Source organism: Clytia hemisphaerica, unplaced genomic scaffold, assembly GCF_902728285.1.
Source record: "Clytia hemisphaerica strain Z4C2 unplaced genomic scaffold, Clytia hemisphaerica genome assembly, whole genome shotgun sequence".
In the NCBI taxonomy this organism is placed as follows: domain Eukaryota; kingdom Metazoa; phylum Cnidaria; class Hydrozoa; order Leptothecata; family Clytiidae; genus Clytia; species Clytia hemisphaerica.
The window spans coordinates 8925-31739 of NW_027103720.1; the positions used below are offsets into that span (position 1 = coordinate 8925).

The window sequence follows — 22815 nt, forward strand, 5'->3', positions numbered from 1 at the left end:
CCACAGAATGAAGGGGTTGAATCTTGCATATTTTTCATTAATAAATACAGAAACCTGTTACCAAATTTCACACCAAACGAAAAAATAATTACACGTTTTTTTTTTTATTAGAACACCTAAAATTTGGCTGAGCCTGGATGTGCTTATTTTTTTAGCAATTTTCAGCCTAAAATGTTCTTAAATGCGTTCTTAATTTTTCGGACTACTTTAAATCGACAACATCATGCAAAAAAAAGAGCACTTAAAGTTGGTAAAATTTGGACAATATTTGACTCTCGATTTTAGAAAATCCATCCCTAAGTTTGGTTAAAACTGCTTGAAAAGAGGAAAAAATTGTAGTTTCTTGTCATTTTTTTCCAAACTGAGGCTGGGCATGTTCTTACGATGTTCTTAATTTTTCGACGAATTTCAGCCTAAATGTTCTTATAAACTGGGTTCTAATAAAGAAAAAAACGTGTAGGACACTTTTCCACTTTGTTTTGGAAAATAACTACTTCGAATTCGAGGACAAACTTTACAAACAAATACACGGGACAAGTATGGGAACCAAGGTTGCACCTGTCTACGCAAACCTTTTTCTGGGAAAATTTGAAGAAGAAAACATACTCAACACAAACTATTCCAAAAACATTACCTTCTACAAAAGATTCTTAGACGACATCTTCCTCCTATGGAAAGGAACCCTTACAAAACTAAAAAGATTCCTAAACCACTTAAACACTCTCCATCCAACGATTAAGTTTACATTTGAATACTCAAAAAATCATATAGACTTCCTTGACACAACAATTTATAGAACCAAAACCTCTAAAAGATTTAAGAGCAAACTGTACACTAAACCAACAGACGCCAAATTTTTACTACACCACGACTCATACCACCCCGAACACACAAAATCAAATATCATATATACACAAGTTCTCAGATATAGACTTTTAACCACAGACAATGCTATTTTAAGTAAAGAACTAAGATCCCTCAAGTCGGTCCTCCTCTCCCGCGGATACCCTTTAAAACTGATTGACCAAAACTTCGAAAAAATCAAAGGATTGACACAAAAAAACTGCCTGTACAGAAACAAAAAAATTGGTCACCAAACCAAAAATGAGAAAAACATCTTACCATTTATCACAAGATACTACAACAACCTTAACCCTTTACAGGGGATTCTGAGAAAATCCTGGAAAATAATAGAGGAGGACCCAGAACTGAACAAAATCTTACCAAGCAAGCCATGTGTAGTCTACAGAAGACACAAAAATATACATGAGCACTTGGTAAGAGCAAAATTCAAAAGCTAGCTCTCCATGGACCTAATTGGGTTAAACCAATTAAATTGACACACTTAAGAAATCTTGAATATAATGTACCACATATTTGTAGAAAAAAAATATACATGAGCACTTGGTAAGAGCAAAATTCAAAAGCTAGCTCTCCATGGACCTAATTGGGTTAAACCAATTAAATTGACACACTTAAGAAATTTTGAATATAATGTACCACATATTTGTAGAAATATATATATTTTTAGATTATCTAGTACCAAGAAATTATTGATATAAACAAACCCAATTGATGGTTCCTCCCTCCCCTCCTACCCCGCCCTAACTAAAAGCAGCACCGAATCCATATAAACAGCCCGACCTCTATGAAAAACACAGTTGACTTCATAAAGATATTCCTTTGTATAAAATACAATACGACTTTGAAAAAACAACAAAGTAAAATCAAGAATTAAGGATTATTCTCACCCACCCAAAAACGCTAAACCCATTATACACTCGCTCACCCTGACGCATGAATTGAATTGAGTTGAAACAATTAAAACAAGGGGAAACAATCAAAACAAAGGGAATCGATTGAAAAAGAATGGACGGCCGTTGTTACGGCCACCATTTAAATACGAAAACCAGTACCAAATCCACCTTTCACCACATGCTTTATAAAGACAAGATGGATTTTTCAAATGACTTTGAAATGGACGGTAAGCAAATTCACGTTACAACCTTTTATAAACTTAGATAAATACAACTGTTTATAAATTTAGATATATAATACAACACAAAAACAACAACAATTTAGAAATAGGAATATATGTAGGCGTTAGACTGAGGAAAAGGAGAGAATTTTATTCAAGATGAATAATCTGGCCCACTGTCATGAGAAGTTATTGAATGAGGGCCGAAAGCTTCGCTCGAGTTACAGCATTCAACTGATGATCTCACTTAACTTCTCCTCTCTCTAACAAATGCAAGCAAACCAACAAAACAACAATTTTAATTAACAAAACAACAATATATTAGTTAAAATATCAACATAAAAACAGAAAACTTTTGCGACACTAACTTACTTGATCGCAAAAATGATCCTAGAGATTATTCCACCGAGCCAAACAACAAGCTCACTCTTTTACACAACACATGTTTTCTCTGATTTCTATCACTAGCAAAATCTTTCTTCAGTGTTATCTTCTGTTGACTTCCAAAATCTAATTGAAACCTTATGACAAACGAAAACCAATGCGAAATCACAAAAGTCTCATATCCGTCGATGATAGAGGGAAACAACCAATTTGTCGGTGAAAAGAAAACTGTTTAACTTAACTAATTATACGGGCAATGCGGAAGGTTTTGCTCTGAATTTCTCTCGACGATCCACCGTGTATGTCGTCCTCATAGTATCAGTCGACGTTCTTGCCAAAACTCTCCCTTTTTGAAATTCAGAATTTTGGCCGAAATGAAAAAAAAAATTCAGGAGTTACATATCCATAAAACCTTCCCCTGATTTGAATCTGAGCAAATCTGAAGATATCACTTCCACCCACTTGTGTCTGACTTTGAATGACTCTTAAAGACTCCATAGAGGCGATCATGCTTTCCTCTTCCGTTCGTATCAGTTCGAGTGTTAAGCCTAAAATGTTCTTATTTTCACCAGTTTGTGAATGTTTTAGAGTCCGTGAAGCCTTAAAAAATGTCCTTAATATTTTTGCCATTAAAACCTTTGTTCTTATAAAAAAGATTCGATTGTTTGTAAAGATTCGTAAATTTTTATTTGCAAAGTGTTGTTTACCGTGTAACCACTTTCATAAAGAAGAAAAATGCATTGAATTATACCAAGGCCCCTAACTGTATCGAATGCTGATACCAGAATCATTAATGATAGAATTTACTTACTATGTGACTTTGCCTTGAAAATTTCACATATCATAGCAAGCAATTCCTTTATCCCGACTTTTGCTAAACTCATCGGTCATATATGAACAGCATTTTTCGTTTTGAATTTCATTTTCATATGAAAATTTTATATTTGACGTCATGTTTTTCATAGAATTTACGTCACTGAGAGTTAATCGTTTCCCATGTTTTTTAGTGCTATTAAGCCTTTATTTCTGAGATTTAAAAACTATTTGTTAAAAACCAAAATAAAGAAAATATTCTTTGACGAGACTGTGTTTTTCAGTTTCGATCACTGACAAACTTTCAACTAAAAATCAAAACGTCTACCTTGATCGAGTTGAAAAAACTAGACCCTTATTGAAAAAAAAAGAAGCTGCTTTCTGATCTCGATCACCGACAGACTTCTTGCGATATCAAAATATTTCATGCATCCTTTAAAAATGACATAATTTCTAATCTGTACACCATTTTGTAGAGCAGATTGTTTGGAAACAGTTGTTTGAAAATTAGTAATATGAGTGAGGAAATAATGCGTCGAGTTATAATCAGAAAACAAAAATATCTTTTTCACAACTATTTGTTTGACCTAATCAATTTATATTTCAAGGTTGAAATTCAGTCATTTGTCGGTGGTAGTGAAAGAAATCATAATTCTCTGTGAGCAGAAAATAATCGTCCCTCTTTCCCTATCACCTGTCAAATGAATTTGCCTCATAGAAAGTCTTCTCAAAATTGAGCCCCATACCCTTCACGGAGGTCTGATCAGACAAAAAAGTTACCTAACTTATGAGTTTCACGGTGAAAATTTCCAGATTCGTGAGAATGCCCTTTGAGTGTCATATGAGATAAATAGCCCCGAGGTCTTTTAAAATTATTAAAAATCAGTAAGGCTAGTTAGACTTCTTTGACCAAGAAGCTATCATCATAAAAATTTAAAACCTTTATCAAACTTAGATATGTTCTAATTGCTAGACGACGGAATTTCGTTACACAAATCCAATTCTTTTGACGTTTTGCTCGCTGTTTTACCAATTACGATAGAGAAGTTGAATAACGATGATGATTATAAAATCGTCAACCTTATCGCCCTTTTTACCTATTGTCGACTTTCATATCTATCGTGGACACTTAGTCCTACTTAGATGATTACAAGAACGTTTTAATCGATATTTGAGAAAAATATTTCCTGAGTTTGCTTGAAGAGTTTTCATAATTGACCAATAAATTGTGTGAAGCCGTCTCTTGCAAGCTTTCTTTTGTTGTCTTTAATCACTAATGAATGTATGGAATAAAGTTGCCATAGTAATTTGTTTCTATGTAAAATTAAACATGCCCACACATACTCACCACCACTTTGTTTCACAATGTTAAGAATGATATTCAAATGTTTTCAAACTTCTTTCAATTTACTTTTTCTTTTATTTTTTGACGTCAAATATATATTTTTTTGCTTTTAAAGAAATCTACGTCACCGCAAATTATCGCATCTACTCAATTCACCGAACTCTTTTACCCGAAATATAGACTGCATGTGGGCATTTTCATATAGCTTTCTTCGGTAAAAAAGGGATAAGTTGGAAAATTAAAGACACTCCATACTGGTTAGAAATGACGTTGATCTCAAGACAAGCTAATAAAATCTCTTTATATTATCTTTTGCAACTTTCACAAATATTAAGCTTTTCTTGCCAAGACTTTCTGCCCGTCCTAACCTCTAATCTATATTATTTTTAGGGTACATTTTCATTGAGTATCGCGCTTCTCGGTGAATGTGCGTCGAAGTGTAGCGCGTACGCCAAAGCCCTTCATTACAAAGAAGAAGAATTCAAACAAGGTGTTACTACTGAAGTCCTCGAATCACTGATCAGGTATTTTATTTAAGTGTATTTTGTGGAATGGTTGTTTTATTTCTATTTAACTATCAAAAACATTTTTTCGTTTGCTGCGTGATTTTTCATGGAATCTCGCCAAAGTCGGGACTTGGACCGTTTTTGAAGTGTGTTACGCCCGATAGAACATTCTGATGATTCAATTTCCTTCTATTTCCAGTATCAACAACAAGCTACAGAATCCTGAAGCAGCAAATGGTGTTTTGATGTATGCTAAGAGAAACTCTAAGGTCGATTATGTAAGTTTTGTGCTGTAACTTTGATAAATTCATGCTCTCTATTGAAAAGACTGTCACCAGGACACGTCTCAGTGAATCAGCATAATGGACTCTTCTAAACGTTTTTTGTGATCTTATTTTTTCAATGGATCGAACCCTTTTTCCCTTTAGGTAAAAAAACCCTAATAAACAAGGCTCTGCGATTCCAAAATTTGAAAAAACTTGCCTGTTCAAATTATGGAGAGTTTTTATTTTTACAAGAAAATTGCATTTTATCCTATTTTGTCCAATAGAAAGTGCAACAAAGATGGTACGAGAAACTTCACGAATGGGAGAACGCATTAAATGCTTACGATAAGAAACATGCAACACACCCTGACGATCATGAAATCTTGTTAGGTCGTATGCGGTGTTTGGAAGCCCTCGGAAAATGGTAAGATGGCCTGGATCGTGTAATGTCTCACCCCCAGCTTTGAGGTCTCGATCTTTCTTTTCATTTTTCCTTGATTTTGGAGGGGTTTCCTTTAAAATATAGATGACGGTTGAAATGTAAAATCTCGGCCTCCGTCTTGGTAGTGTAGTTACTGTTGATGTTGTAATGTGAATTTCGCACTAGGTTTGTGTTGGTGTTTTCGGTTTAAATTTACCGATTATTTTAACTACTTTTCTGTTTGATTATGGTAAGGAAGTTAAAAAACCAAGCAAACTTTTTTGACAGCTTTAAAACTGTTATTAAGACGTGTCTTTAACCTTTTTTTTTTAGGGGTGAATTGCACAATTTGGCTTGTGAGAAATGGTCAGCGGTAAGCGATGATGTCCGACATAAAATGGCTAGAACTGCTGCTTCAGCTGCTTGGGGTCTCGGTAAGTTTATGATTATTCGCTACTACATTTTCTCGTGCTTTTTGATAAAAATCTCCCAAGGTGGAACTACACAAATATAGCGGAGTTACCATACAGGAGAAACGCTAACCGTGAAGAGAAAGAATATTTTTCTTGATTCATTTTTCATTTCATAGTGGAAAAAATATTGACTAAAATGAAGGGCTCAAATTGTGTTTCGATATAATAAGATGTGTGGAATAGTTCACGCTTATATCTATCATCCTATATCTTTTCTAAGCCGAATATCTTATTTTCATTAAAGATTGGCATAGAAGCGCCATGAAACTCTGAGTTTGGGGATTTTAGTCAACTCTTATCGTAACATTTTTCTGTCTATGACGCTCTAGATTTAAGGTCTGTCAGACGTGCTTTGAATTTCGAACGTCACGATTCTATATATTAATTCCAGGTGAATGGCTTGGTATGGAAGAATATACGATCATGATCCAAAGAGATACTTTCGAAGGAGCTTTCTTCAGAGCTGTTCTACAAATCCATAAAAATCAATTCGTCAGAGCTCAAAGTGTAAGTCTTTGGGATAACTTTTGTCGGCCTAAGTCCAAGTGGTAAGGAGATTCCCATTGGGCTTTACCTGAAAAATCTTTTACGCCTTTTTTTAGGCAGTCATTTTTGGAGTGTCAAATCCCCTCCGAGTTTTATGGTCAATTTTAAAAGCATCCCTTAGATTATCATCAAAATTTCTCTGGATTTGTATTTGGTTTGCCATAACCGTTCTCAACCATATAATTTAGCACTCTAGCATTTTCAGTTATGTACTAGTAGGTATGAGACTGCTGGAGGGGGTTCATAAGTTTTCATCCCATTCCATCATACCATTCTTCTTTCAGTGTATCGATAATGCCCGAGACATGTTGGATACTGAATTGACGGCTATGGTCGGAGAATCCTACAACCGAGCTTACAATGTGAGTACGCAACATAACTAATTGCAGTTGGTCATTCTACCCCTTCTATTGTCATAGTTTCTTCATCTTGTTTTATGAAAAAAGTTTTTAATACCCAAATGGACACTATACATCAAACAACGATATTTGACGTTTATGTAATGTTAGCTTTCTATTGAAATAACGTTTATTGTGAAGTGGTGAAGTTGTTATCAGCATACAAGAGGAAGGACTTAAATATCTCTCATCATGTGTGCCGGCTTGGAAATCAAATTTTCTCTCTTTTGCATTTACCTGACTTTCAAAGGCTATGGTGAACGTACAAATGTTGTCAGAACTCGAAGAAGTTATTCAATACAAGCTGGTTTCTGAGCGCCGCGAAGCCATCAAATCGGCCTGGTGGAACCGGTTACAAGGTTGTCAAGCCAACGTGGAGGAGTGGCACCGTATCCTGCAAGTGCACTCGCTGGTCTTGACTCCACAAGAAGACATGAAAACTTGGCTCAAATATGCAAGCTTGTGCAGAAAGTCTGGCCAATTGGTAAGGTTGCGATATCCATTTGCAAGAAATTTTACACTTATGAAGCCGCTCCTAGCCATTTATCATCTCTTAATCTTTCGAAAATTGCGAACCTCTTAAAGACACCACAAACTTTACTTAACACGTTCACGAATTTTCTCCACGAAGTTTTTAGGGGACTCTTTACATTAAAATTCTGATAATATTTTCAACCAATTTATTTCAGGGTTTATCTCAACAAACCCTTGTGACGTTGCTGGAAGCGGATCCGTATTTGAACCAAGACAAACCCATCCCGTCGACGTACCCTATGGTCACTTTCGCTTTTATGAAGCACATGTGGAAATCTGGACAACGTGTAAGTTTGATCTTAGAAACATTCCTTTTGGGAAGTTAAAAATGGAAGATTTTGGGTAAAAGCCGATAAAAAATATTTTAGAAAATTTTCAATTTTCTTTTCAAGACATTACTTTTAATGTTATCTTTTCGGTGCTTGAAATTGTGCGAACTGTAAATTTTTTAGAACATATTTGTTGTTCCTTTTTCTACAGCAAGAGGCTTTCAAACACCTGCAATACTTTGTTCGAACCACTCTTCTTCCACAAGTTTTACCACCTGGTGATCTTGATGATGAATCTGAAAAGAAGAGAAACGAAACCATCAGCCTTCTTGCTAAGTACGGCATTCCTCATTTTTAAGTTTTCTAAGACCTAGAGACTCTACAGCCTATTTCTTATGTAGTGGCTTTTAGTTTTTAGACTATATAAGGCGAAAAATAACGGTAACCGGCCGGGTGAAAAAAAAATTCTTACACGGCCGCAGACTATGAGTTCATCTATACGGTTCATCATAAAGAAAATCAAGTTGACCGTTCAAGCTATCAAACGTCGTTTGGTTAGATATTCCTGCTTTGTTCGTTAGTAGTTGATACATTATTATTCAGTGCTTACTTCATACTGTTTGTACATAAGTTCTCCTTAAGGTTCTATTTCAATGATCTTAAGTTACCAAAAATAGCATGAGAGCTTTTTTCCTTCACCCGCATGCCGGAAATACTTTTTTTATGTTCGCCTAAACATACATGTTTTTTTTAGTAAGCAAGTGTCTACCCCTATACCAGGATCGCATTATTTTCATAGAAAAAAAACATGTCCATCAAGATCTCTCAACGAAAATCTCTTTTTGTCAGTTCATGGAAAAGCCCTAACCGCACTAACCGTTCAGATCAATATTTTCAAAATAATTCATGCTTTTATTTTAATTAAGATGTCACATGAAACTTGGCGAATGGATGACAATAACAGAAGGGGTCAATTCGAATACCATCCCACATATATTGCAATATCATGCCACCGCAACCAAATACGCTGACAAAAGTTACAAGGTACATCTAACGGTCCTTCAGCGTGCAAAGTTATTCCATCGCAAAATTTCAAAATAATACTGGCTCATTTGTTTGTGTAAAGTTTATTTTCCGTCTGAGACGATACAGAGTTTACTTTGACCACTTTTCATTCACTCGAACGCTTTTTCTGTTCCCTGGTGAATGTCCTCGGGCTATGTTTTTTCTTGGCTTTAATTCTCCATATCTCGTACGATTACTGGTTCCCCCTCGGTTTACGAATGATAGAGACCCAACTTTATTTCTCATTCTGCTTTCTTTACTGAGAAAGTATTTGCTTTGTTTCAGTTAGGATAAAGTTGTTTATGAATTTTACGGTTTGAATATAAAAGTCAAATGTAATAGCTGATTCAATACTGATTCGTTCGCAAAAATTATATTCGATATATAATACGATTCTATTCCGTTACATATTTGTTTTAGGCGTGGCATTCGTGGGCTTTGATGAATTATGAGAGTGTTTTGTATTACAAAAACAGTGATACACCCATTGCACCTCCTACACCAGCCGTTTCCAGTCCTCCTGGATCACCAAGAAAACCCCAGGTTTGTATCGTGCCATTGTTTAAATTTCCTCGTCATCGCGAGCGTTTAAGCCATGCTTCAATAAGGAAATCCTGCCTGTAAATTCAACAAAATGGAAGGAGTCTGGAGAATTTAGTTGTATAGAATCGATATTATATCTGAAGTTTACATTCGGTTTTGAAACACTTACAAATTCTCATTGATTTTATTCGGACTCTTTAGTTTGTCAAGCATTGTAGACAGTTTTCCAAATCAAAGAAAGAAACATTCTGGCTGAGATTGTTATCATATTTCAAAGGACGTTTTCTCCTTCAAAAATTACCATCAATGCTACTCAATTTATTGTTTTTTTGGTACGTCCGAACAATAACTTTGTTTTGTTTTATTGTAGCCGTTGGATGCGACGGTGCATAATTATACAGTACCTGCTGTCAAAGGTTTCTTCCATTCCATTTCCTTGTCACGTGGTAATTCGCTCCAAGACACTCTGAGGTCAGTTCACTGTTTGGAATTATTTCATCATAACAACAGGAATTCTTTATGACTTAATAATTGATACTATTTGTTGACGATTTAAAAAAATGACAGAAATTGTAAATATATAGCGTAATGTTAATGGTTTCCCACTTCGCCGTAATGAGTCAAACTTAGTCTTTGTACAACGAACTTTTGGAAGTACCAAGAATTCTCTAGGACTTAATAATTAATACTACTTGTTAACGATTCAAAAATATTGACAGAGATTGGAAACTTAATATAGCGTAATGGTTTCCCATTTCGCCGTCATGAGTCAAACTTAGTCTTTGTACCACGAACTTTTGGAAGTACCATTGGCATTAGAAGTAAGTCATTAATTTTTAAAGTAATCTCATTATAATAGCCTAAACTACCTTTTTCTGTTCGTCCTATAGATTGTTGACGTTGTGGTTCGATTTTGGACATTACGATGACGTGCACAAAGCACTTGTGGATGGATTAAAAACCATTCATATTGATAACTGGCTTCAGGTATGTTTTAGTGTAATTGAGCTTTAAGTTTGATTTCATTGTCTTTCAAAATTCACCTAGTGGTTTATACGTTAAATGCTCCTCTCCATCGGGATGGAGGCTTATCATAACCAAGGCCATCTTACCAACCCCAATCTAACTCGGATACGAATTTGTTACTTGAAAGTTTTTCATCACTCAAACACCTTTTATTTAATAAAACTTGATAAAGACGGGTCAAAACGTCGTATTACACAACTGTGTTTTACTGGTCTACTATGCGTATAGATTGACTTTATTTTTATTTAATTTGAACGCAGGTGATCCCGCAGTTGATAGCGCGTATCGATACACCACGACAAATGGTTGGTCGACTGATCCATCAACTCTTATCCGACGTCGGAAAGCAACATCCTCAGGTGACAGAATCTCACAATCTTTAGTTTCGTTGTTTCTTTTAGTTCAATAACTTATACTTTTATACTTCATATTTTTAACTTATATTTGTTTTCACATTACATTCATTTACAGGCTTTGATCTACCCGTTAACCGTTGCTTCGAAGTCAGCCAGTGCTGATCGCCGAAACGCTGCCGAACAAATCCTCTGTAATCTACGCGAGCACAGTCTAGCGTTGGTAGAACAGGCTATGATGGTAAGCGAAGAGTTGATCCGAGTTGCTATTCTGTGGCATGAATTATGGGCTGAAGGACTGGAAGAAGCATCTCGGTTATATTTTGGTGAACGTAACGTGAAAGGAATGTTTGCCGTGTTGGACCCTTTACATCAGATCATGGAGAATGGCCCTCAAACACTCAATGAAATATCTTTCCAACAGGTACTTTTCCTTTCTGCTTCTAATGTTTTTTTATTATAAGAAAGATCTTAACAAAATAGCGAAAAATCATATTAGGATATCCTAGAAGACGTTCCTAGAAAGTTGAATTCAATAGTAGTTCCCTAAAAGTAGCGAAATTCAAGGCAAAGAAGAAAAACAACGTATTTTGCGTTTAAAAGATGTTATATTTGCAAGAAAAATAGAAGTTTTTTTTATGTTCTAATGCGTAGACGTTTGAAGAGTTGCTCAAAGTCTTCATTTTCATCATCATGCTCAACATTTGCCAAAGATTTTCTCTTCCGTCCTTTTGAGACGTTTGATTCAGCACCATTAAGTGTTTTAGCGACAAAATCGGTTGGTGTGAATAACTTGTTGACTTTGGTTTCTCCTGAGCGGACATCTGATGAAATTGTCATTTTATTGGTGAACTGGTCTGCTAAATCTTTGAAGACTTTGTCATCTGTAGATTTGTAGACTGTTGATTTACCAATTTCGATACAAGGAAGTGGACGTTGTTGAATGAGATCATTCGCGTCTCGGCGTTTTGCTTTAATAACAACAAGAGTCTCAGTGAAAGGTTGAGATTTGAAGATAGCGTTCTTGTATGAAGCTTTCAAAACACGATGGTACAACTTCAAATTGATTCGAGAACGTCCAGTGTTCAACTTGTTGGACCTACCCCGGTGGGGTGGAGGTCCTATAAATTAACCCGTGTTCGTTAGTTAGTTAGTTAGTTCGTTCGTTCGTTCGTTAGTTACCAACTTTTCTCGAGATTGGCTCATTCAATTTTTCTGATTTTTTGCACAAAGGTGTATTACTATAAACCCTCGAATGTGACGGAGCCCGATTTTCGAAAAAAAAATTTTTCCGGCCGGTAGAACCGGAAATGTCCCGAAAAAAGCGGTTTTTTGAGATTTTCTCGAGATTCTATCATTAGCTTTTTGCGATTTTTTGCACATAGATGCACATTAGTACTGCCGAAAAGGTGTCGAAAACCGTTTGCCGAAAAACAATTTTTTCCGGTCTGTAGAACCGGAAATGTGCCGGAAATCGTCGTCTTTTCACATTTCCGTCACATTTTTTCAACTTATTTAATTGTTTCTTTACAGAAAAATGTTCTTTATGATGATGCCCAAAACTTAGCATCGTTTGATTTCCAAAAAAATCATCCTTTGAATCCGGAACTCCTTAAAAATCGCCGGAACAGCCGAAAACCGGTGTAAAACGGTTTTCCTTCATTTTTTCAACTTATACTCGACAGATTTTCATGATTTTTTGTACAATGATGTAAAATGGCAATGCCCAAAATGTGACAGAGCCCAATTTTCGAAAAAGAAATTTTTCCGGTCGCTAGAACCGGAAATGTCCCGAAAAAAGCGGTTTTTTGAGATTTTCTCGAGATTTTATCATTAGTTTTTTGCGATTTTTTGCACATAGATGCACATTAGTACTGCCGAAAAGGTGTCGAAAACCGTTTGCCGAAAAAAAAATTTTTCCGGTCTGTAGAACCGGAAATGTGCCGGAAATCGTCGTTTTTTTCACATTTCCGTCACATTTTTTCAACTTATTTAATTGTTTCTTTACAGAAAAATGTTCTTTATGACGATGCCCAAAACTTGGCATCGTTTGATTTCCAAAAAAATCATCCTTTGAATCCGGAACTCCTTAAAAATCGCCGGAACAGGCGAAAACCGGCGTAAAACGGTTTTCCTTCATTTTTTCAACATTTTTCTTTTTCAATAGTGTTGATCTCAATAGATATGCTTTCATTTTCTTTATTTTTTTGTATTTTGACCAGTTATGTCTCATGTGTTTCATTGTTTCAATGTTCACTGATTAGTTTGATAACCAGGTAGGTCCATAAAAGTATCGCTTGTTTATGTTTGAATTCTCCAATGCAAATGCCATTGCACGAGGATTCTTGGATTTTCCGATTTGTTGAAATTCATCTCGGGATTCAACTTTTGAATGCAAATCGACGACTGATTTGCGTTTTGCGGTGAAAACTTTTGCACGAGTGATATCGACCTTTGTCTCAGAAGCAATCTTGAACAAAGATTTACTTGAAACGTTCGAGTTTTCACCGAAGACTTTTATTTTACTCAAAATACACATTTTTCAAGACTTTCTGCGACTTGATTCAACAGAATAAATATTTGAAAAGAACTTTTCAATTGAATGAAAAATAATTGACGTCAAATATTTTCTGGAAAGATACGTCAGAAGATGATTTTTTTTAAACTGACGTAATTAATCGTGTAAACCCATGGTCGGCAAATTCTTGGCAATCATTGAATGATAAAATACGCATGCGCTACCTTTCAATTTTTGAATAAACAAATGAATTTAAGAAGACCAGGTGGTGAAAAAGTTTGAATAGACAAGCTACCGATACGCTTGCCACCAATGACGCATTTCAAACGTATGATTGATTTGGAAAAGCTACTGCCAAAATCTGTCTTATCTTCGCTCACTTTTGAGGAATAATTGAGAACAGCTCTTAAAGCATTAGCTTGTTTTAGTTTAAACTGTGCCATTTGGCTTTCCGATTCACCATCTATCTTATTTTCAATTCTATTACTTCAGGCGTACGGTCGTGATTTGATGGAAGCGAGAGATTGGTGTCGTAAATACCAGAACACGAAGAACGATAAAGATTTGACGCAAGCCTGGGATTTGTATTATCACGTCTTCAGAAGAATCTCTAAACAACTACCTCAGGTATCCTCTTTAAACCTTAAGAATGAAATCTGATTGATAGCAGTAAAATCATGTCTAATTTTCTTGTGTTTTGGGTGTACCACGATATTTGTTCCACGAAAAGCAATTTTTCTTATGCTAGTACATAATCTGAAAACTCTCTAGGAGAAAGGGGAGAACTTTGACAAAAAGTCTCCTGCAAAAATTTTAGTTTCACAAATAACAACACTGAAATCACTTAGAATGAGTTTCCTTTAGTTTCCTTTAAATAAATTCTTATGTTTCAATTTACAGCTAACATCTATCGAATTGCAATATGCTTCACCGAAACTGTTGGAATGTAAAGACCTGGAACTAGCTGTCCCTGGTACTTACGAACCTGGCAAACCCATCACAAAAATCAAAACTATCAGTACTACTCTCAATGTCATCACTTCAAAACAAAGACCAAGAAAGTTGAGCATCACTGGTAAGAAAATAGTTCTTAAGTCTGTTTTTGTATCACGCCGTTTCGAGCATGTCAAGATCTCTCACTTATCAAAACCACTGAACTTGGACCCTGGGCAAAGTTTCTCGATCCTGGCCTAGCAAAATCTTTGGTCGGAGTTATTTAAAAATGGTACCCTAAAGACTGTGAGTTAAACGATTTCAACATTTAATCCAACATAGAAATTGAAATGTTGGTCAAATGTTGGATGAATTTTGGAATGATATTGGATCTCATTAAAATCGTTTACCCACAGTGTCTTAATTCATTCTTTTCAAATTAATAATGGCGTCTGCAGAGGATTTTTATAACCAGTGCTGTCATGCCGACATCTGACAGTCTGACAATTGGACCCTTACAGTGCAGAGAAAATCTAAGCAAAAATCGACCCTTACTGTGCATTTTGTTTGTAATTTATTAAGGCAAAATTGTCAGACCAAAAACTTTTGCCTGACTTTTTTTCACCCTTACAGTGCACTTTCCTGAAAAACGTACCCTTAAGGTCTGCACCCTACCTACGCCAGATCGCTTAAGTTCATTACCCCCCCCCCCCCCGGGAGGGTTTTTCCGAACAAAAATATTCGATCTAATAGCTTCTCTATCCAACACAGAAAAAACAAAGGAATAGATGTTGGACAAAATGTTTGATGACGATCAAACTCCCATCCAACACTTATTTTCTTCTGCCAACATAATTTGTTATTAAAATATTTTGAAATTTTGCTGACGTCAGCATATTTTTGCAAAAATGCGTTTTTTACTTATTTCTGCTGACGTCATCAAATTTAAAAAAAAACTTTGATCCAAAATGTGCTTTTCAATATTCTCTTGCATTCTGCAAAATTTCAGCATCTAAAATTAAGCCAATCACAAGTTATTTAAAAAATAAGTTTTGCTGACGTCAGCATTTTTACATTTTTTGCATTACTTAACCATATATCTTTATTTAGGCAAACAAAACAATTATTGAACAGCACTTTTCATATTCTACACCCTAATACGCTTCCAAAAAGGTATGAATGAACACCTCTTGGCGAGTGCTATTGGTGTTTAAAAATTACAGAAAATTTGGACATGCCTTAAAATGCCTGAACCGGATTGAATCATAGGAATCCTTTGATTTTTGGTACAAAGGTGCAAAATGGTGGTGGGCAAAATGTTACGGAGCCCGATTTTGAACAAAAAATTTTTTTGGGCCAATTTGGGCCAAAAAACGGCTAAAAAACGCGTTTTTTGGACTTTGTGAAAAATTGAATCATTAATTTTTTCTGATTTTTTGTATGAAAGTAGGGTACAATCATAGGTAAAAGATGGCTCAAGAAGATTTTTGCAAAAAAAATTTGTTGGCTCAAAAAACGCATGTTTAGCTATAAGAATCACTATTAATAAGCATACATCAATGTTCTTAGTCAAATTACTCAATTTCTTTTATGAGATAGATGTTTTTTTTTGCTCACGAGGGCTTACTTTTGAAGAATTTGTGTGTTTAGACATGAAATTTTGGTTGCTTGGCGTGTTTTCATAGAAACACTGGCCAAATTCGACATTTTTTTATAAGCACATTATCAATTAATTAAGTATTAGCTTATCTCGAGATTTGCTCTTTTATTTTTTGTGATTTTTTGCACAAAGATGCATAACTATAAACCCTCGAATGTGACGGAGCTTGATTTTTGGGAAAAAAATTTTAGGGTAAATTTCAGCTAAAAAAAACGCCTAAAAAAAGGGTTTTTTGGACTTTGTGAATTATTGGATCATTGTTTTTTTCTGATTTTTTGCATGAAAGTAGATAAAAGATGGCTCAAGCTGATTTTTGTAAAAAAAGAATTTTTCAGCTCAAAAAACGCATCTTTATCTATAAGAATCACTATTAATAAGCATACATCAATGTTCTTAGCCAAATTACTGAATTTTTTGATGATATAGGTGTTTTTTTTTGCTCACGAAGTCTAGAATATAAAAAAATATTTCAAGAGCATGAAATATTGGTTTCTAAACGTTTTTTTTTAATAAGAAACAAACAACTAATTTTAATAGATCGTCACTATTTGTGTTTTGAATGATTTTTTAATGGTCACGCTCACGTAGATATCAATTATATATGTGTTAAATGCATAACCAGGTAGGTCCATAAAAGTATCACTTGTTCTTTTCCGATTTTTGCATTCGAGTAAACGTGTCCAACATTCCGTCCAACAGAGAGAAATTGGTATGTTGGATGGAATGTTGGAATCGTTTACCCCGGCCTTCATGGTAGCAATTGTCAATGTGGGTGAAATAGTTTTTAAACGGGAAAACTACAATAATGGTATTTGACTCGTGTTGCCAAATCTCCAACTTTAGGTATGAACCATTGAGTTTAAAGCCCGAAGGGCTAGAGTTCAATCTGTAACCTTTCTCAGGCAAGAAAAAGTGAAGCCTTAATAAATGCGCCGCATTTTTGACGACAGATTGAATCTAGCAATTCCTTTGTTTACGATTGATATTTTTTTCGAAATTTAGCGGTAAATTTTAGTTTCAATCTTTCATTTGTGTAAAAACCAGGCGAGCCGCTCAAGGCCGCGCAACTTTGGTAGGATTTGTTGGCTTCAAATCCTACCATGGATATTGACTTCTAGCCCTTCGGGCTTATACTTCATTGGTATGAACTATCCTATATAGAAAGTACATATGATGAAGACAACTCCGTCAATAAAACTCGTATGCCCCGAAACTGTGATTTCTATAGAATGATAACCTTTGTACCCATATTTTTTACCATTATAGGAAGCAACGGTGCAGAATTCATGTTCTTACTGAAAGGCCACGAAGATTTGCGACAAGACGAACGTGTCATGCAACTCTTTGGTCTTGTCAATACACTGTTAGCCAACGACTCGGTTACTTTCAAACGACATTTAAGGTAAGAACGTCAACTCTCTATAATTCGATTCTTTATTATTTTAATCTTTTTTTAATTCGAACTAAAAGATTGGTTCTCTCAAACCCGAAAGGTTATGTAAAAATAATTTTCGTCATCCGAATATTTCTATAATTCAAATAAAACTTTTGGTCACTTGAACATCGAATTATAGAGAGTCAAGACAAACAACAATTCTCATAGATTCACTTGTTGTGACCTTGTTGTCCATTAGTTTGTTGGGGCTCAAATCTCCTATTTTCAAACCATACTAATTGACAATTTTAGTATTCAACGTTACCCAGTTATTCCGTTATCAACAAACTCGGGATTAATCGGATGGGTACCGCATTCCGATACTTTGCACACGCTCATTCGAGACTATCGTGAAAAGAAAAAGATTATGCTGAACATCGAACATCGAATCATGTTAAAGATGACGCCCGACTATGAACATTTGACGTTGATTCAAAAAGTGGAGGTTTTCGAACATGCTTTGAACACAACACAGGGTGATGATTTAGCGAAAGTGCTCTGGCTGAAGAGTCCCAGCTCTGAGGTAAGTTGATTGTTTTAACAGTGATTGGATGATAATTATTTACTGATTCCATAAAAGCTTCAGTTTCGGAAAATAGTCGTGTTTGATTTTTGAATTAGTTGTTTCAAATAGTTTTCGAAAATCTTTTCGATCTGTAATTATGTTATTTCATTCTTTTAATATTAACCTTTCAATAGGTTTGGTATGACCGCCGGTTAAATTACACGCGGTCGCTCGCTGTAATGTCAATGGTGGGTTACGTTCTTGGATTGGGTGACAGGTAAGCAACACAATTTTATAAATATAGTCTTCATAAATCGAACCTATATAATTCGAATGTCTCCTTAACTCGAACAAGTTTTATGGTCCCTTCAGTTAACAATGCCTTATAAATTACTCCATATCTAAAAATTTCCTCAACTCGAACAAATTTGTGTTCCCCGTGCGTGTTCGAGTAATACGCGTTTCCCAAAGAAAATCAGGGATGTATCGTATTCCTCTTACAGTCATCTAGGAGGAGTTGGGATCCCGAACGTTAACCCCTGACGCCTCATACATCATAACCATCACTCCTATCTTACACTTCTTTTGTTTTCATCAGACATCCTTCGAATTTGATGTTGGATCGAATGTCTGGAAAGATTTTACATATCGATTTCGGTGATTGCTTCGAAGTGAGAATTTTTTTTTCCAAATATACTTTTATATTGTATTTCTTCCTTAAAAGTATTGTTAAAAGTATTTTTTTTGTCGTTTACTTTAAAATGTCTCATATGAGCGAGCTTATGTATTTGCACTTTTGAAGACAGTAAAGTGACTGAAGCGATTTGGAACAACCCGCACTTTTGACCCGCAAAATGGAGGACGATAAAAGTGCTCATTTACCGTCGTCTTCAGTAAGACAAATAAACTCCGTCTCAGAAAAACAAACATGTACATAAACTCGGTATTATATCGGTGAGAAAGAATCTTTGTGTCAATTTATTACTTAATTTTACGATCTTTTTTGGACCTACCTGGAGGTCCTATAAATTAACCTTTGTCCGTCCGTTCGTCCGTCTGTTACCAGCTTTTCTTGAGATTGGCTCATTAGTTTTTTCTGATTTTCATCTTTAGTTTTTTCCAATTTTTTTGCAAAAAGATGCGTATTTGCAATGCTCAAATTTTTTTTCCGGTTGAAAATGCCACAAATCGCCGTTTTTGCAGATTTTCATTAGATTTTTTCCTTGTATTTCTATGTTTTTGACACAAAAACATTATTGATAACAATGCTCACCATCAAGTATGATTCAATGGTCAATAAAACTAATTTTTGCAACCAGAACTTTCTATTTATTTTTCCCTACAACCCTTCCCTCTCCCCTTATCAACAATCATTGATGAATTATGCATTTTCGCTAAACGCTATATTTTCTGACTGATTTTTTTTCTCCTCGCATTGCTATCTAACTTTCATCATCAGGTAGGTCCATTCAGCATCTAGCTTGTTTAATCTTCACTTTCACCATTTTTAGGTTGCAATGACGAGAGAAAAGTTTCCCGAGAAAATCCCATTCCGTTTGACCAGAATGCTGACGAACGCTATGGAGGTTTGTTTGTTTAACTTCATACGGGATATTACATAGTTAGCCATACAGCAGCAATATCTTGGTAAACTTTAAAGACTAAAATGGCGAATTTCAGCAATACATTATTTATGCATCCTTCAAAGCTTGTAATGTTGGGAATGGCTTGAAATCCTTGTCCTTTATTAGCTATCGCAGCCAAAGATAAAGCTATTGTTTTGAGACTTAAGTCTGAGCAAAGACATTTTATAAATAAGTGTTATTTCTAGATAAAAGAATTGAAAGTGAAAAATTGATGTCTTTCAGGTGACGGGTATTGACGGCAACTACCGTATGACGTGTGAAAGTGTCATGCGTGTTTTACGTGAAAACAAAGACAGTTTGATGGCCGTTCTCGAAGCTTTCGTTTACGATCCTTTATTGAACTGGCGCTTGATTGATAGTAAGTTGTTATTTTTGCTACTACCTATAGCTCTCACTAAGTTTAATTCCATTTAATACCCCTTGCCTATTTCATTACCTTGTGAATCAATCAACATCTATCGAATGAACAAAGGATTCTGTTTCAAGTAAGATAACGAGTCTTGGGGATTTTTCTTTATACAATAGGTATAAAGCAAAGTAAATAGGTCCCACACTGCAAACAGTGTCAATGGTCACTATTAATGTTTTGTTCATTTTTTTTCAGCGGAGAAACGATCAAAAGGAAGACAAGAATCTTATTCAACGCACAATGAAGGTCACGGTAAGAACTTTGGACACTTCTTTAATGCTCCTATTTTCTTAGAAAATTATGATTTAGAGAGAAAAGCCGAACAACAGATTAAGAGTATTTATAGTAGGCTTGTGCTTCTTCCAAAAATGACTGGAATCCTACGAAATTGTATGAAATCAACCTAAACTAAAAAGCTAATGATGTCCTTTATACTTCCAGGCTAGCATGCTCAACAATATATGAATTACTTGCATTTTGTTGTTACTTTAATTTCTTAGAATTCCAAGATAACGTGGATCGAACGCACGACCGTCCACGTGGTAAAAAGGTCACCAATCCGGAACACCCGACACAAGATCCGGAACACAGTAATAATAAACCGGAAGCCGTCAATAAGAGAGCGTTACAAATCGTGAACCGTGTCCGTGACAAATTGACGGGACGCGATTTCAACAAAGACGAAGCGATAGATGTTGACACACAAGTTGATTTATTGATTCAACAAGCCACTTCACATGCTAACCTCTGTCAAGCTTATATCGGATGGTAAGTATATTTTCACTATACGTTTTTAGTAAATAAATGAAGTCAGGAGAAAATGTAGCATTCTCTTATCACTACAGGTAATATAGCATATTCTCTAAATATTCTGGATAACTAAATTTAACCACATTTACAAATTCTCAATAAAAACAAATCACTTACTTTGACCTCTGTTTTTTTTTACATTTTGATCTTTCCCATCGTATGTTTATTAGATATAAGGTCTAACTTTTTCGGTCTTGAGTGAGGCTTTATCTAGACCTAATCACAAGCAAACTAAAGATTAAATCTTTCCTTTTTCAGGTGCCCGTTCTGGTAAAACCAGATATATTTTCTTCAAATGAAGACAAACTAATGCATTATTTTTATGGTAAAGATTTTTATAAATAGTATATGTATTTTAATTTTCATCTTTTTTCATCTGTCATATATATCTGTTGAGTATCTTAGTCATTAAATCGAATCTATCAAAGCTAGGAGCCTTCGGTTTGCTTACGATTACGGTCGGAAGACTACTTACTCAGCTCTAGGTAAAGGTCAACCGGCGTTATTTTGAGCTTACTCTTTCATGGTGATAGTTTTTACTCTGTCCTGTACTGTATGTAACTACTTCCTTCCGATGAAAAGTTGGAGTACCAGGAGAGATTGAGACCGGGATCGATAAAATATGTGCTTTCAAGCGCTAACTTCAGCGAGAAGATGTTTTAGGAAGGAATTTTGGGCGTTTTATATTCAGTTTTGGTTTTATATATTGTTACTTTAAATGTTGTAATTTGTTTTTGTCTTGATTTTTGTTGTGTTTTTCTTCTTGTACATATCATTTTCTATAACAAACGAAATAGAATAGGTAATAATTTTTAACGGAAATCTTCTAACTTTGATTTAAGTATAGCTAAAGTAAATCCTATTCTTAATTCAGCATTTGATGCTCATGCATTGACTTGCAATAGAGTTGAGTTGGAGATTTCTTTCTCAAATAAGAAAATATATCCCGCATCAGTAAGATTCTAGCGATTTCATTGCTCAAAAGACATGAATCACATGAATCTAATTATAAACCGTATCCTGTCTCCTTCGCGTTAGATTGAAAGAAGACGTTACATATTGACGAATTCGATTTCGAATGTTTTGCTCAAGATTCGAATGTTTTGTTTTGAAAAGAATTGAAATCTCGAAATTGAAATGGTCGATGGTGAGAAAGTCAGCATACAGAAAATCTTTAATGTTATTTTGACTTTTACTTTTCTTGAGTTTATATGGATACAGCAAGACTTTTAATTGCGATTTCACTTCCACGGATCTCACACTTTTACAGTTTGATCTCCTATGCAGCTCTTTGATGTAAGTATTTACTTGGAGAGTTCTGAAAGTTTTTCTTTTATTACTTTTGACGTCAAATACTAAATAAAATTTTATAGGGGACAAACTGTTGGTCACCGCAATCCCTACAAACCCTTCAGAAACCCTATATTTACAAATGTTGAAATCTGAAGGGTTTGCAGCGTTTGAAGGAGATTCGAACACATTACCTCTTGAGCTACTTCGTTTGGAGATGTTGCAGGAGTTGCAGCTAAATTTCAACCTTTTCTCACCAAAAGAAATGTGCAAATCTTTGGGAGATTTAAACCCTACAAAGAAATCATGTAGGCAATCAACAAATTTAAATATACAAAAGCCTGCAGATTTGCAAATCTATGAGCAAAGTTGCAGAAGTTGAATATCTTGCCCGGGGGGGGGGTACTTAGGCAAATGGAGGGTACGGTATGTGCCGCCCTTAAGGGTACCTTTTTTGGACTTCCAAAGTTCCGCTAAGGGTCGGAAAAATCAGGAAATCTAATTTTAGTCCCACTAAGGGTCTTAAAAATAGGAAAATTTTAACTTTTTACCCCCTGAAAGATAGAAATTTGGTCAAAATTGATCAAATTTGTCCCGCTAAGGGTCGTGAAATTCCCAAAATCTTCCTCTGTTTTCTTCTTTTTAGTCCCGTTAAAGGGTCCAAAGTTCGAAAGTCGGGCGGCACCCCC

At 35.2% G+C, this 22815-nt stretch overlaps 1 protein-coding gene across 1 annotated transcript; it reads left to right on the plus strand.

Moving 5' to 3' along the window:
* Positions 1-4910: 4910 nt before the first annotated feature.
* Positions 4911-21658, plus strand: LOC136804304 (serine/threonine-protein kinase mTOR-like; the record flags this gene model as incomplete). Its single annotated transcript, XM_067061008.1, has 26 exons — positions 4911-5044; positions 5226-5304; positions 5577-5716; positions 6047-6147; positions 6578-6693; positions 7017-7094; positions 7381-7614; positions 7820-7951; positions 8145-8269; positions 8860-8977; positions 9419-9541; positions 9912-10012; positions 10432-10528; positions 10828-10926; positions 11039-11344; positions 13931-14065; positions 14339-14513; positions 17298-17433; positions 17719-17989; positions 18166-18248; positions 18570-18642; positions 19483-19557; positions 19840-19975; positions 20222-20278; positions 20527-20794; positions 21095-21658. Coding segments are annotated over 26 exons (3408 nt in total), but the record flags the coding sequence as incomplete, so codon positions are not given.
* Between the last annotated feature and the right edge of the window lie 1157 nt (positions 21659-22815).